We start from the raw sequence: 15914 nt of genomic DNA on the forward strand, positions 1-15914 counted from the left end.
ACAAGTGCAAGAGCTCAGCAGGAAGGTTGATGTTTTGTGAAAGACCCATGAACATGTTTATTCATCTAACTATATAATAGTAATAATAATAATAAATGATGATCATACTGAAAACAGTGTTACAAATCACCTGTGTGCTGCTATTTTTTGTTCCCGTGTGCTTGAGTGTGCATGCAGGGACAAGGTATAAACTTGTTTTGACCAACAAGCTCTGCACGTCACACATTTGGTTATGTTTTTACCAGCTGGCTCGCTTCCTTGTGCTAAGATTTTTTTAAAACTGTATGCCTATTCAAACTACAGAAAGCAGCCAGGGCTTGGTTAAGGAAATTCCATGACCTCCTGATAACAAAATGCAGCCAGACTTATTACTGTTGTACCTGTTTTCAATCCAGCACACTCTAATCAGCTTTGGGATTTGGGCAACTGATTATTGTAGTAAGGGGCACAAATTGTTTTTTGATTTTTGGATGTAATGGTGTAGTGTTTATTTAGTCTCTATTTTTTCCAGGCATATAAATATTCAATTTTTATTAACCCATTGAAAAAATCCCTCAGTATGTTTTTAATTTTCAAGGAAAAATTGGTGAAAATGTTTGTTTTTTGATTGGTCACAACTGTGACTGGTGGGATGATATGGTGCATATGTGTTTAACATATTTGTCCTATGCAGTCATGTACATTTTTGTATATCCTAGCCTAGTTCATAGCACATTTAAAACTTTGTCATTAGCAGAACGCAGCATTTCCACAAGAATGCTCTCATATTCAGCTTTGACTATTTTACACATTGAAAAACCCTTATAAATACTGAAAGCAAAAATAATGGAACATCAAACGTCCGCATTGTTTACATTGTGCAACATGTATTGAAACATACATTCATTAATTATTATCATTAATTTATTCATTGTCTGTAAGCGCTTATCCAGTTCAGGGTGATGGTGGGTCCGGGGACTACCTGGAATCATTGGGCGCAAGGCAGGAACACACTCCGGAGGGGGCACCAGTCCTTCACAGGGCGTCACACACTCACACCTACGGACACTTTTGAGTCACCAATCCATGTACCAACATGTGTTTTTGCACCGTGAGAGGAAAAAGTGTATATTTAACAAAGTGTATACTTAGATGCATTGTGTTATTGCACCGGTTACTATTGCTGCCATCAGCATATTTGCTCCTTCCATGACCACACTAAACAAAGTTGAATAAATGAAAATGCATTTATAGACAGTAGACACTTCAAAGATTTTATGTTTAAAAAATAATTCTCCCCTCTTTACGTTAATATACTTTATACTTTCCTTTGAGAGCTTTGATGCAGCCATCTGCTTCTTGTGGTGCATCCTGGACATAAACAGTTCTGGTCAGTTCTGACAGTTTACTCTAAACATGTGACACTGCGCATATTTCACTGAGACACTTTATTATTTATATATTTTATTTGCTGGAAATGCCTTGATATTTTTTTCAGGAACATATTTAGAGCTACAAAAATATAAACATTTTTTACGGTCACTATTGTAACCAATGGGATTAAATGGGATTAAGAAATATGTCCAACAGATCAACATTATTGTAGTTTAAAGAACCTTAAAGTGAGTTTGTTAACTGTGTTTCGAAAGCATTAATAAGTCAATGTGAGAATTCAAGCCAAGAGTACTATCTGAACACTAAATCTTAATTGTGCGTGGGGGGAGGGGCTGAGAAAGAGAGCTCTCCAAGGAATTCCCTCATAAGGCTCATGTTTCCTTCCCCTCTGCTCCTCAGTTCTTTCCTCCTCACTCAGATCTTCTTTAGCTGCTATTTTCTACCAAATTCCTTCACCTTTTATCTTGACCGCAGTGTCACTGTTGAAACAACAAACTTGCCTGTTCTGACTAACCAATTTTTACTAACATGCTCTAAACTGCAAATGCAATTCTTGTGTTGCTTTGCATACTTTTTTAGGCCGCTTTCACACTATTTCCTCAATGGCCAATGCTGGAAATTCTAAACCCTGTGATCAGCAACTAATCCAACATTGTTGGTCAACCTTGTAGATGTAAAGTCACAGACAAAAGCTCACTTCTTGCTCCACAGACTATAATATTGAACCAGACAGTACCCAGATCACAATGTTGGTTGGATATTTTTTAGGTTATTGAAAATGCAGTGGCGGCACGGTGGCGCAGCAGGTAGTGTCGCAGTCACACAGCTCCAGGGGCCTGGAGGTTGTGGGTTCGATTCCCGCTATGGGTGACTGTCTGTGAGGAGTTGGTGTGTTCTCCCCGTGTCCGCGTGGGTTTCCTCCGGGTGCTCCGGTTTCCTCCCACAGTCCAAAAACACACGTTGCAGGTGGATTGGCGACTCGAAAGTGTCCGTAGGTGTGAGTGAATGTGTGTGTGTCTGTGTTGCCCTGTGCAGGACTGGCGTCCCCTCCAGGGTGTATTCCCGCCTTGCGCCCGATGATTCCAGGTAGGCTCTGGACCCCCCGCGACCCTAAAATTGGATAAGCGGTTACAGATAATGGATGGATGGATGGATGAAAATGCAGTGAAAATGAGGGGTTGAAAAAGATCCACTTGTACCAGTGCAGCTCACACTATCTCACCACCATCAGTGTCACTTAAGTGCTGAGAATGATCCACCACCCAAATCATACCAGCTCCTTGATGGCTCCAAGGGGGTCCTGACCAGGAATAAGGTGAAAAAGGGGCTAACAGAGCTACATATAGAATTCAGTCTGTAATTGTAAAATTAACACGGAAATTTTGTCTGTATCATAACAGAGCATTTAACTAGACAAATGCTACTTTTGTATCTGTTAAATAAATTTCAAGGGAATTAACAAATGACTGATCCTTCTTTCACTGCATTTAAAAAAAACCTCAAATTTTCCAGAAGATATTTATTACATAATATAAAGATACACAACAACAATATTAATATTATATTCTTTTATTTGTTTCTTTAAGGTAGGAAGGTGTTTTATTAGTGATAAATGGAAACAAACAACAAAGTCCATAAAATGCACATACAATTGCTCAGAATGTCTGGAAATCCAATATATAGCATATCTTTAAATTCATTCATTCATTTCAGTTTAAACAAATTTCATTGTAAATAACTGGTGAGTGTAATGTTATTCCTTTCTTATTGCTACAGCTGTGACAAAAATTCCTGGGTGGTGTACAGTGAATTATGATAAATAATTCAAGCATTACAGCAACTAAATAGGGCAAATTAATGTTTAAAGTGATGTTAAATGTTCTTCTGTATTTATCTAGAACAGGTAAAATGTGTTAAGAAGTTTGTTTAAAGACCTCAAAAGTTTAGAAACGTCACTAATGACCATGAATTTCATAAACGTCCACAAAATGCGAAACCACAAAATACCACCATTAAGAAGAACTAAAAGATTTAGAAAATGCCCTTCGTCCTTCAATAGGGCTTAAACAGACAGCTGTAATTTGGTTGCCACCATAAAAGCTTATTTAACTGTATCTATTATCCATTATTGCAAAGGGAATACCATCTTAAATATTTATTATTTTACATAGCTGCAGCTTCTTTCTCACCTGTTTTATTTGATTGGGGTAGTTTCACGCAAATGCCGTACAGATCAAAGTAACGCGTCTTTTGTGATTATGGGACATTTAAACGATAAACAGGACGTAGCGTCGAGTTCTTTCATTAGCCGCATGCAAATACTCGAATTTAGTCTTTCCATACAGCAACAAATATTTATTTATTTAATGTGAAGTTGTATTCAGACATATTTCTCAATACTTTGTTACAGTCCCTTTTACACTCGTCTGATTTTGAACTGCCATCTGCTGGACATGCTAAAAAGTGTACAAAAAAAACAATAACAAACCCACTAATTTAATTTGGGAGATTCTATCTCATTTCTAAGAATATAAAGATTTATAGCCTCTAGTTCAGTTTCCAAGGCACATAGAATACAAGTGACAAAGACAGAAAGTTATATGTGCTTATACTCGCTATAGCTAATGTGCAAAATTTAAAGAAAATGTCTTAAGGAAAAAATGGTATTTGGTATGGTTGTTTACACTTATCAGTTTTGCGAGCTTACCATAAAGCATTGCATTTTTTTGTCTATAATTACAGTGTGTAGTCCATCTAGTGGTGGTCTGCATACCTTGTTAGCCTACATTCAACTTGTTTTTCAGTGGTCCAGATCTCTATACGACCACTAAGGACAGATGTGATGTGGGTTGTTGCTCAGACACAGCAGTACTGCTGAATATTTTAAACACAGCGCCCACTAACTAGCCACCCTTTAGGACCCACCTACATTGTTTGTCCACAGTCGGATGGAAAGAGTCACTCAGCTTGCAGCAATGTTTGTTTTATTTATCATCTGCTTTGACGGAGTCTGCCCACAGTATTCCTCTGGCTTTAGGTTCTATGGCAATTTGTTTGCCTAAAACTGTGCCTGTACCAAGAACTCTTTAGCTTTTTTTTAACCTCTAACTGGGGATTAGCCAGAATGAGTGTATCTGTACTTTACAGAAAATGACATTTTGAGGTTTCCTCTTTTCTGAGCACCATCATTTTCTAAGCACTGTGTTGCAATAAAATGACGCACCTTGCGTCACAATGAAAATTGTTTATTGTACTTAAGACCCATAATACACCAAAATAAAAAGCAATGCATTGTTTGAAGGCAGAAAAACAAACTTGTCAAAAATATACAATACAATTAACTTCACTGAAATATATAAACAAAAACAAAACTCAACATGATTGTCAATAAGCAACGTCAACAGTCAAAACACTGTTATACTGCAAGAATACAAAAAGTGAAATGCTAGAATATATGTGAATATATCATCTACATTCATAACACAGATGTTAATTTTTATTGCATATTTGTTTTGGAATTTTTAAAACCTATTGCCAAGATTGGCACTAACATCACTGAAATATTTAAATATTGGTATACACTGTAAACTGAATTAGTCATAGCAAATGCTGCTTAAATATCTGTAGATCAATGACAAAAGATTACAGAACTGCTGTAATCAAATATACACAACCATAAAGAGATGGAGACCAGGTTGCTTATATTAGTCCATTTTTAAACTGGTATAAAGGCCCTCATATGTGTTTGATTCTGGCAACTCATTTCCGTGTCAATTTAAGTGATAGATAAAAATATAATAAATCATATTTACTATAAAAAAAAGTACAGCATTAGCAGTGCATTTATAACAAATATTAGAAAGCTACAGGATGTCTTTTTCATGTTCCAAATTCATGCATAATACATGATTATTAACAAACCTTGTGGTAATCAGAACCCTGAGAGAGTGAGGGGCTGAGACAAGCAAATTTCTATGTTCTGTCCAACTCCTTCTTGTGCAGCTATATATCTCAGAGGCATTATCAGTTTTCACAGACAGATTTTGATTCTAGCAAATGCATTATCTTATAAAGATGCTGCAAATGCAGTGCCTTATAAGATTATTAAACTTTATCAACATTAATTAAATGATAAAATATACCATGTAAAGCCCAAAATAGTTTACATATTTGCAGATATTTAAAAAAAAAAGTAAAAATGGAATACAATTAATTCAAAAGAATTAAACAGCCTTTGGACACTCTGTTAGGGCATATTGACTCACAATAAATATACTTAATGTAATATTTTGTCATATAGAGGATCCTTCTACAATAAGAAGGTAGAATCCTTTCCCAAGGCACTCTAGGTTTGAAAATCATGTAGGTCAACAAATTATCAGTGATAGGCTTTTTTTTTTTGCTAGCGTCAAAGTATTAGTCACAAGATAACTGTAGTGTTTCATGGAACAATCAGAACCATACAGCATGTTAAACGACCAGCACCATAGGCAAAAATATTGGTATAATTCAAATAAAGCTTGTAGCTCAAATACATTAGTGTTCTGCAAGAGCTCTGGAAATGAAGCGAATCTCAGCTGCACTGTGTTGTTAGCAACGCAAGGAGATGTAAACAATCACAAATGATGTGATTTTAAGCAATTGCCTGGCAAAATAGACAATGCTACTGAAAGAGCTAATATTCCGGCAAATCAGCTGAGATGTTCTGCATCCTCTCAACAACAAAGAAGCCAAGGGTCCCTGTGAAGCCCAGGATCACCATAATCAGTAACTGCCAGTTCAGCAGCAGGTAACCACTGTAGAAGAAAGCCACAGCTGCAAAGATAGACTGAAAAGGGGGCAGCAAGTTAGTACACAGATTTCTGTGTTTTACTATTCTAAATTAAACAATAATACATATATTTCACAGAGTCGTATTTTGCTTTACCTGAACAAACTTAAATATAGCAAAGGCTGGAGCACTTTGTTCTGTATAAACACGGCCCAGAATACTGTAGAGCTGAGTGTTAAAACAGCTGTCCCCGAGTCCCAGCAGGAAGCTGCAGAGCAAGGCAATGGACAAACTAAAAGAAAAAGGGATGCTTTCATATTTCTATGCATTGGACATAGGACACAAACTATAAGAGCAGAGTTTCTGAGTGCTATACCTGGGTGTTAAATAAGGTGTGTGTTGTGTGCTGGTTCTGAACACTACTGGAGCATCAGCTGGTATGTTGAGGAAGATCAGGTAGAAGGCCACAAAATGCACCACCAAACCAAGGAAGACAACAGACGTGCGTCTAAAGCGGTTGTTCTTCAGAATAAGCCCAAACAAGCCTCCACCTAAAACAAAGCAATGATCAAGGTTTAGTCTTTACATTCAAGGTTCATTGAAGCTATTCACTGGACATAACTTAAGCCAGTCATCCTTGCCTCAGTCTGCCTTAGATGGCCCCATCTCTAGCCACAAAGATGAAATATGCTAGCAAAGGGTTATTAAGTTTATGTAATGTGGCTCTGTCTAGTAAGGCAGATTGAAAAGCATGTGCTGTTGGGCTTCACATGATTAATGTGAAAGAATGTTCTAGCCTTAACTCTCCAATGTGACAACATGGTGAACAGGTTGTTTGGAATTGCCTGCTATTAAATTATGGAGAAAAATGTGTAAAGAAAAGTGTTCATACATCACATCTACAATTTTTTTTCAAGAGCAGATTTTAAGTTTGTTATCTTTTGGTCACTAGCTGCTTATTGTCCTAGTAAGCACATCTTAGCCATGTTACAAGATAAAATGCACCAGTTTCTGATAATAAATTGAACTCTGGCTTGCAAGATTATAATTATACTATATTGTAAACAAAGACAATTTGCTATTCCAATATTGCAGTTAAACGTAAGTGAATTGTTTTTTAACAATTCTTATATTTGTTTCATTTATACTTGCTCCTGTTATTGTTATAATATAGTACAGTTAGTATACATTTAATAAAGTTATTAAATGATTAAATATAAGAAAAAGATTGTGAAGTTGTTCCAAATAGTCCACACATACTCATTAATCAGGACATTTTCTCAGGTTTTAGGCCTCATTAACATTTGCTTACCCAATATTTCCCCAAATCCAACCACAATGCCTGAAATCCCAATCAATGCTTTGGATTTGTCTCCAAACTGATTCGTTGCTCCGATGCAAGTTCCATACACGCCACTGTAAAATGACAGCTCCAGACCTGGAAGGAGAAATAATTATCAAAAGAATGATGTCGAAAAACTTTAAAAAAGAAACTATCTGCTGATACTGATATAATTCCGATATAATTGTGTATCACTAATAAGAATTTGTTCATTCATTCATTGTCTGTAACCACTTATCTAGTTCAGGGTCGCAGTGGGTCCGGAGCCTACCCGGTATTACTGGGCGCAAGGCGGGAACACACCCTGGAGGGGGCGCCAGTCCTTCACAGGGTGACACACACTCACACATACGGACACTTTGAGTTGCTAATCCACCTGCCAACGTGTGTTTTTGGATCGTGGGAGGTAACCGGAGCACCCAGATGAAACCCACACAGACACAGGGAGAACACACCAAACACCTCAGACCGTCACCCAGAACAGGGCTTGAACCCACAACCTCCCGGTCCCTGGAGCTGTGTGACTGCAACACCACCTGCTGCGCCACTGTGCCGCCCTAATAAGAATTCAGATTTCCATCCATCCATCCATCCATTATCTGTAACCGCTTATCCAATTCAGGGTCGCGGTGTGTCCAGAGCCTACCTGGAATAATTGGGTACAAGGCGGGAATACACCCTGGAGGGGGCGCCAGTCCTTCACAGGGCAACACAGACACACACACATTCACTCACACACTCACACCTATGGACACTTTTTGAGTCGCCAATCCACCTACCAACGTGTGTTTTTGGACTGTGGGAGGAAACCCACGCGGACACGGGGAGAACACACCAAACTCCTCACAGACAGTCACCCGGAGCGGGAATCGAACACACAACCTCCAGGTCCCTGGAGCTGTGTGACTGCCATATAAAATTAGTGAGAAAAAAAAATAAAAACACACTCTGGTGCTGTGGCATTATAGTCCTTTGGCCTGTTTTGGTTTAAAATTAAAGTTAAAGCTGTGTTGATAAACTGCTCAGAAAACAGTTAAACCAGATTAGATGAAAACTGCGATTTGTCTCTCTGTGGAAGTTTACTTTTCGTGAGAAGCCCCACTGGTTTAACTTTGGCCTAGATTTGTATTTTGTTATCTGAATTTTTATTAATTTAATTTATGGGTTTGAATATTAATAATCTGAATTTTTCAAATCTGAGTATGTCACCATCTCAAAATTTAGAGTTTAGAAAATGCCATACAATAATAATTCACATATAACATATTCAGATAAATATATTACAAATATAAACAATTCTGATAAATATGTGGGAAATATTTAAAATTCAAACAAATATAATTAAAATATTAAAAATGCAGATTCACATACTTATGTCATAGATTTAGCTCCATAGATCACACAATGTTGTAAGTTTTAAACTTTTCATATATTTAAGGTGCAATAAATAATTTAAACTTACCAGTGTATGCCATGCAAATGCTTAAAAGTAATATAGTTTTTGTGCTGAAAAGATGCAGAATTGTTCCTAAAGGAAAGACCATAGAAATATTTATGATTTACCAAAGATATTTCAAAATTAAATATAGTGCCCTAGTCATAATCTCCAGTACATCTCCATTTAGACTGTTTTTATAATTTCTTATTCCTTCTTTCTTTGTTAATTTTTTTTCCTCTCCTAAGACATTATTTTAACAATTTTTGCAGTGACATTATAATATCTAAATTTTCCTATCATTGTAATGTCTGTACTTACTGAATTCTGCCTTTAGATCATTTACAGCAGAGCTAACCCGCTGCTTATATCTGTAACAGAGTTTTTTAAGTGACATTTATTACTATATCATATGCAGCCTTGTATCATAACCTTACGCCTTATTATGAGTATTCAACAGTTTTTAAATGACTTTACATTTGTCGAGATGACAACAAAGAGCGTCCCTCATCTTCAGAAAGAACCTCCTCCTCCTGCTGATAAGACTTTCTCAGAATGAGGAAACATAGTGTTCCTAACACAGAGGTGACCAACAGAGCAATAAACATGACTCTTCTGTCTCTGTCTGTAGTGGACCAGGAAGAAAACAAATAAAACATCAAATTTTGGATTTGTTTTGCAGATTACATCTAATTCTGAACTACAACAGTCTGGAAGCATGTTATGTTGAAAGCCTGACATTTTCCTGATATTATTTAAAAATGTAATTTTTTAGAGCTTAAATACAATATCATCTTGATAACCAAGTTAAGTTCAGATTGTCTACATTCACTCAAGACATAATTTCTATTTAGGACATCAATATTTTGGTAATTCACAGTTGTAAACAATGTTATGGGAAGATAAATCTAATTGAGGGAATGGATTTTTCAAAGTAAAGAAAGCATGTAAAACTACAACAGAATTTGTATAGCACTCTTTACAGTCACAATGTCACAAAGCAGCTTTACAGAAATCTAGCACTAGGACAATAGATAAACATGTTAAACATGACCCTAGATGAGGAACCGTAGCGAGGCAAGGTAAAACTTCCTACATATGCAGCCAATCAACCTACCGAGTTCTAGACATTAAGGACTAAATCTGTGTTAACATACACCTGGGCTGGACAATATGGGTAAAATATATGTCACAATATATTTCTTAATTTTGGTCAATACAATAAAATTCTGATGTTGATATTTCGATATTTACTGAAAAACTTTCAAGAATAAACACGAAACATAACATCATAATCAAACATAAACATATTGGTTTGTCAATATTAATATTTTTGAACAAAATTATAAATTGAGTGTGCTGAACTCACAAATGTGTCCTGTAATGTATGTCAGTCTGTGACAGATGTTGTAAATAATGTATACTGAAATATTGAAAATATGTTTAAAAATCATACCATTGTTATTGAAATTAACTGCTATATATTGATACTGAATTATTGTCCAGCCCTAACATAATCTACTCTAGTTTGAAAAGTTAGGGATTCATCTCTTTAGCTGCCCCTATAAATGTTGAATTTGTGAAATAATGTGTGCATAAAACATTATATTTTTCCTTTACTTTAAATACATTAGGATAAAAAGGCCAGAAAATAGATTAAAAATATTTGTATGTAGTAAGACAAGATTTTCAAGCTAATTATTCAAGTTACCTGAAATTTCAGTTTTTCCTTTCCAATCTAAATAAACATAAAGATTGCCAAACAACATACTGAAAGAAAACAAAAATCAAAGTTACTGTTAGGAAATCAAACTGCAATAGGAAATGATTAAATAAATAATTATAAATCTACTAGTTCACAATTTACAAAGGTGAAAAGGTGGTATAATTTCTGGTATAATTGAATAAGCATGCCATTTTACATCATTCAGTCAGTGTGGTGTTGTTGTGATTGCCTAAATAAATCACATTAGCCATTTGATTGGTTAACCTGACTGCTCTAATCTGTATTACCTGCACTGCAACAAAGCCCAAAACAGTCCAGTGTTCCTGTTAATGGTGGAGGCGTCAGAGTTCTCCACCAGAAATTGTCCTTGAGCTGTCCAAAGCACTATGGAAAGAAACTCAAGGGTATAATCCAGCCTGAATGTGTCAAAAGCCTCTGAACACTAAAGAAATATTACAGCATTATAACACTGGATTTGAGAATAGGCTGGATTATGCTAACCTACTAAATAGCTATTAATCTAAGTCTGTGTGGTATGTGGTATTTAGCCACAAAGGGAATGTGCAACAACAGCCAAGTGTTATTTATAACAGAAGTGTATGAACATTTTTTTTAAATGCCTGAAGAGAATGAATACTTACGAGCTGCTCCAAAACCAATTAGCACTGAAGTCAAGTAAAAGGACCAAGTTGATGGAGTAACGAATACAGATATATAACCACTAAAAGAGAGGAAATGTAGGAGGGAAAACTGTGTTATGAAGATCAACATATACTCAGGAATGACACAATGGTTTGATTGAAATTTCGGGTTACTTGCCTGTAAAGAATTCCACTTATGAACATAGTAATCCGTGGTCCAATTACTGCTACAGCAGTCGGGGCTAATAAATTAGCAAATGAAAAAATCCCATAAATTATTCCAAGGCTGAAAAAACAAAAGAAAAAACTACTCATTAGCATACATAGAGTAAATAAAATATTGTTCATAGAGTCACTGTAAACAGAAATTTGCCATGCAGTCCATCAAAATTATATTTATCCGTTAACAATGCTGACTGATTTACAGCAAGATCAAACTGAGCTTAAACAAGGTTCTTTCAATGATTTTGTAAATTTCTTACCTATGATACCCACTTCCAGTGAAAGTGGTATTATCCAGACTTTTCACCACAGTTTGCTGAGTAAAAATAGAACAAATAATTAAGCAATTTACACAGAATTAATAAGAAATAATCTATACACAAAATCCTTTAAAACATCACAAACTAAAGTGAACTTGAAACTCATATTCTTGCTTTATTTTTCAAATTCTATTAGTGATAAACTCCTTAAGGTCCAATATATTCATAAACTTACAAAACATTATCACCACACTGTATGACTATCAACAGTGAACCTGAGGTAATGAGCCATCTTTCAATGTCCAGGGATCCCTTGGTCAGATATCTAAATGGAAATTTAAGCTTCTTTTCTGTCCTTGGGCATAACCTGAAAATGTTTAGTTTCCACCCCATTACTGTAAACATCATTACATACATTTTATCCTGGTTTGGTCTGATAAGTGTAAGTTCACTAAGAATGTCATGGCCCGTAACGTCCCACTGATTAATGACCTGCTCAGCAAAAGCCACTTTTTTCGTTCCAAATACCTGCCTGTGGAAAAACAGATTAAACAAACCCCTAAATAGCTGAATTCATAGAGCTATAATAATTACGGAAATTCATGCAGTCGTCACAAAATTAAAGTTTCTACTTACTCCTACACCCACACTACAACTAAAAATGGACCACAAGTTCAATATTCATCCAGAAACATAATAGTGATTTCAATTTTATTAAAAAATTACAACTTATTAAAGAGATTGCCAAAACTGGAAAAATAAAAAAGTATTAGTGATAAAATTAAATATATAAATATTATAAATTTCTGGTTTTATTGAATGAACATGTAATTTTACATCCCTCAGTCAGTGTGGTGTTGTGATTACCTAAATAAATCACATTAGCCTTCTAATTGGTTAACCTGTCTGCTCAAATCTGAATTACCTGCACTGCAACAAAGCCCAAAACAGTCAAAAATTATATATGATCAAATTAAATATAGAATTTAAATAAAACAAAACAGAGAGGCTGGCGCCCCCTCCGGGGTGTGTTCCTGCCTTGCGCCCAATGATTCCAGGTATGCTCCAGACCCACCAAGACCCTGAACTGGATAAGGGTTACAGGTAATAAATTAATGAATGAATAAAACAAAATACATAAACACATGAACAATAGTGAATGCCTCCTCAAGTTTCAGCACTTTCTACAGCATTCAGAATTGTTTCTTGCATATTATTTAAGGTATATTTTGAGCCATTATTCGGCTGAATGACCCATGGTCTGTGCCAGTGGCACAGTTTTCCAAAAGCTATGTTTCACTTCAGAATGCCTTGATCGTCTATTAATTACAGTTTGCCTTACATTGATTAACGGCACACAGTCCTAAAGGCAATGTTGTAATTCCAAAACATCCATGATTGGTAGTGGACTTGGTGCTCTTTCTTTTCAATCTTGGGTTAATTTTCCCTTCCTGGCCACATACAGGATGTGGTCTACAGTTAAATGGTCCTTAAATCTCCAAATAATAATGGACAGAGCGGTGACAGGAATATAAATCTCTGCTTTACATTCATTCATTCATTGTCTGTAACCGCTTATCCAGTTCAGGGTCACGGTGTGTCTGGAACCTACCCGGAATCATTGGGCGCAAATATCACCCAGGTGTTTTGCAATATACTTGTAGTTTTTATTCTATCCAAAATATCTGAACATATGGATCATGAAAGATAATTTTAATTTCAATAGTAGCCATTTGCTCACCTAACATTTCTTCTGAAAAGACTGTGTGCCACCATTTGCTGCAATAACAGCCTATACAGTTCTAGAGAAATGTTTCATAAATAGTAGGAAATTAGTGGGAATAGTAGGATTTGATGGCACTCCATCACAAGAGCAAAAGAGCTTTAGTTCATTTGATGTTGTGACGGATCATGCACACAGATTACTAAACCCTCAGAACACACCCACTACATGAATGCTGTTGCTTTGTAGAAGGATATAATATAATGTAATAACAATGTAATTCCACAGATTTCAAAATTAAATTTACACTGCATGGTGAAAATCTTGGACAATCAATATTACCATAGGAATAATATTTCCCTGTATTCCAGCCATTTTTCACTCATGGCAAACCACTGGGGGGTGAAGGAGCAAATTGCAAACACGAGATGCGCCTGACCTGGATATTTAAACAATGGTCTTATACAGACTCTGGATGCATTCTGGGGGCAAACAAACACTGTCTGCCCTGGGGAAACCTCATTCTTTTTGTAATACATCATTTTTAAGGAAAGCCTACCATTTATGAATTCACAAATTACAAAAATAAAATTGCATTTACATGAAATGACTAAATCCATAATTCATATGTACATTTCTGTACAAGTATATGTAAGAGGCGTTGTAAAATTCATACAATTTAGGGAATCCATGGATAATGAATTTGACCCAGTATCAAACTTATTTTGACACTTAAACTGTATTAAAGATACACTATTTGGCCAAAAGCTTGTAATACCTACTCATCCATTATGTTCCCCTTTGTTGCATTAACAGGCTCTAACTGCATGTTTTGAACATTGCAATGTGGATTTCACTGCATTCAGCCAACACTGAGGGCAGGTACAGATATTGGATGATTAGTTCTGGATCACAAACACCAATTCAACTCATCCCAAATGTACAAGTCAGAGCTTCACAATTCCACTGCTACAAACATCCACTGTTTACACCCATCTAGCCCATACATGGAACTGAGAACTCAGCTACCCGAACTAAAGGCTATGGAGGTGGCACTAACCGTGTGAGCATAGGGTCATGTCCAAATAAAATGAAAGAAAACGTTTTGAAAATGATCTCACTTACTTCTATATTTCCACAGGTCGTGAATGCGGTAAACAGGAGTAAAAACCCTAGTCCCAGAATGACCACATTGTAAGTCCTGAAATCAGCCATAGCGTGTTTATGCGAGTTCAAAGTTTGCTCAAGAGTTCACTTTCTCCACAACTTCAGCAAAGAGTCACTCCACACACGTCCACGGCAGTAGAAAATCTTCATAATAATTTTATAACAAGCAGTTTAGTGTTTTCCAGTAATTCTGGAATCCGATTAAACCCAGTTTAAACGCTCCTCTTACTGCATCAGCGAATAACGCAGGAAAACAGTAACTTATGACTGCTAGCAAACCAAAAACAGTGCCACAGCAGATGTACAAGTACAGCATTAGAGCTGCGCAGCTAAACAGCAGATTTCCGTCCTCTATTATCCCTCACGTGATTTAAATTAGTGGCTGACATTGCGCTCAGGTTTGCCACTTTATTTATTTATAACTGTTTAAGTTAACGTTTTTTTCTGAATTAACCTTTCTTGAGACAGTCAATTCTGTAGTGTGAGTCTGTGTGGTTATCAACCACCAGACCCAGTAGCAGCCACAGCTACTTAACTTCCCCAAAAATAACTGTTATCTGAATAACGATAGAGACAGAGGGTTCCCATCATCATCATTATGTCTATGATTTACTGTCTTGTGACAACAGCTGAAGAAAGCAGTTGTAAAAGTATCGAGGTGACTGCGAACATAACACACCAACTGACCACTCAAAATACAACATAACAGAATTCGTGAGATGTCGTTCGCGAACGGGTCGACTCTAAGATTCGGCTCTTTGATTCGGATCCTTTCAGTGAATGATAGGAGGATGGAAACCGACTCGTACTGTACTCGCTAGCGCACGCAACCGTTTACACGTTTCACAAAGTCCTCAGAAGGAAACTTATCTCCAATATGTCCTTGTTACAAATTAAATAACTAAAAACATTTAAAAAAACATCAAAACAGCAGACACATGTATGTTGAAAAATAGCTAAATCTCATTATTGCCATTATTTAGCCCAGAATGGATGTTTAAATTTGGGCTGTGTTTGTTTCATCAGATTTGCTTCAAACTTTGGTCAAACTTTTTGATGACTCATTCGGATCACAGCATTTGTCGACCAAATTATTTTTTTAGATGTCTTTTCACCTTTAACTTCTCAAAAAAATCTGACAAAATGTTGATTGGACAGCTGGTCAAATAATCATTTCATCAAATTTCCCTTGAATGGGTTGGATATGACATTAGAAAATCTTAATTTTTGCATTGCATAGTTGATCAGAAATG

The 15914-nt window shown here is 36.1% G+C and overlaps 1 protein-coding gene across 1 annotated transcript; it reads right to left on the reverse strand.

Annotated features, from left to right (window-relative positions):
• Positions 1-4682: 4682 nt before the first annotated feature.
• On the reverse strand, positions 4683-15337 carry LOC136699596 (UNC93-like protein MFSD11). The gene is made up of 13 exons (XM_066674434.1): positions 14620-15337; positions 11772-11827; positions 11468-11575; positions 11290-11369; positions 10936-11032; positions 10634-10692; positions 9400-9547; positions 9244-9293; positions 8950-9015; positions 7458-7583; positions 6522-6696; positions 6302-6437; positions 4683-6202 (listed from the first exon to the last, which is right to left on the reverse strand). Exons 1-13 carry the CDS (start codon positions 14707-14709, stop codon positions 6050-6052), a joined length of 1344 nt encoding a protein of 447 aa, XP_066530531.1. The 5' UTR covers positions 14710-15337; the 3' UTR covers positions 4683-6049.
• Positions 15338-15914: the final 577 nt, after the last annotated feature.

Source organism: Hoplias malabaricus, chromosome 6 (genome assembly GCF_029633855.1).
Source record: "Hoplias malabaricus isolate fHopMal1 chromosome 6, fHopMal1.hap1, whole genome shotgun sequence".
Classification (NCBI taxonomy): Eukaryota; Metazoa; Chordata; class Actinopteri; order Characiformes; family Erythrinidae; genus Hoplias; species Hoplias malabaricus.

What these genes read in the sequence shown, in the direction of transcription:
- LOC136699596 (XM_066674434.1), bottom strand. Translation starts at nt 14,709, where the DNA reads ATGGCTGATTTCAGGACTTACAATGTGGTCATTCTGGGACTAGGGTTT. An exon ending in AGGAAAAACTGAAATTTCAG is followed by an intron (nt 9,548 to 10,633) that starts GTAACTTGAATA and finishes GGTCCACTACAG; the next exon opens with ACAGAGACAGAAGAGTCATG. An exon ending in TTGTTGTCATCTCGACAAAT is followed by an intron (nt 9,294 to 9,399) that starts GTAAAGTCATTT and finishes ACTCTGTTACAG; the next exon opens with ATATAAGCAGCGGGTTAGCT.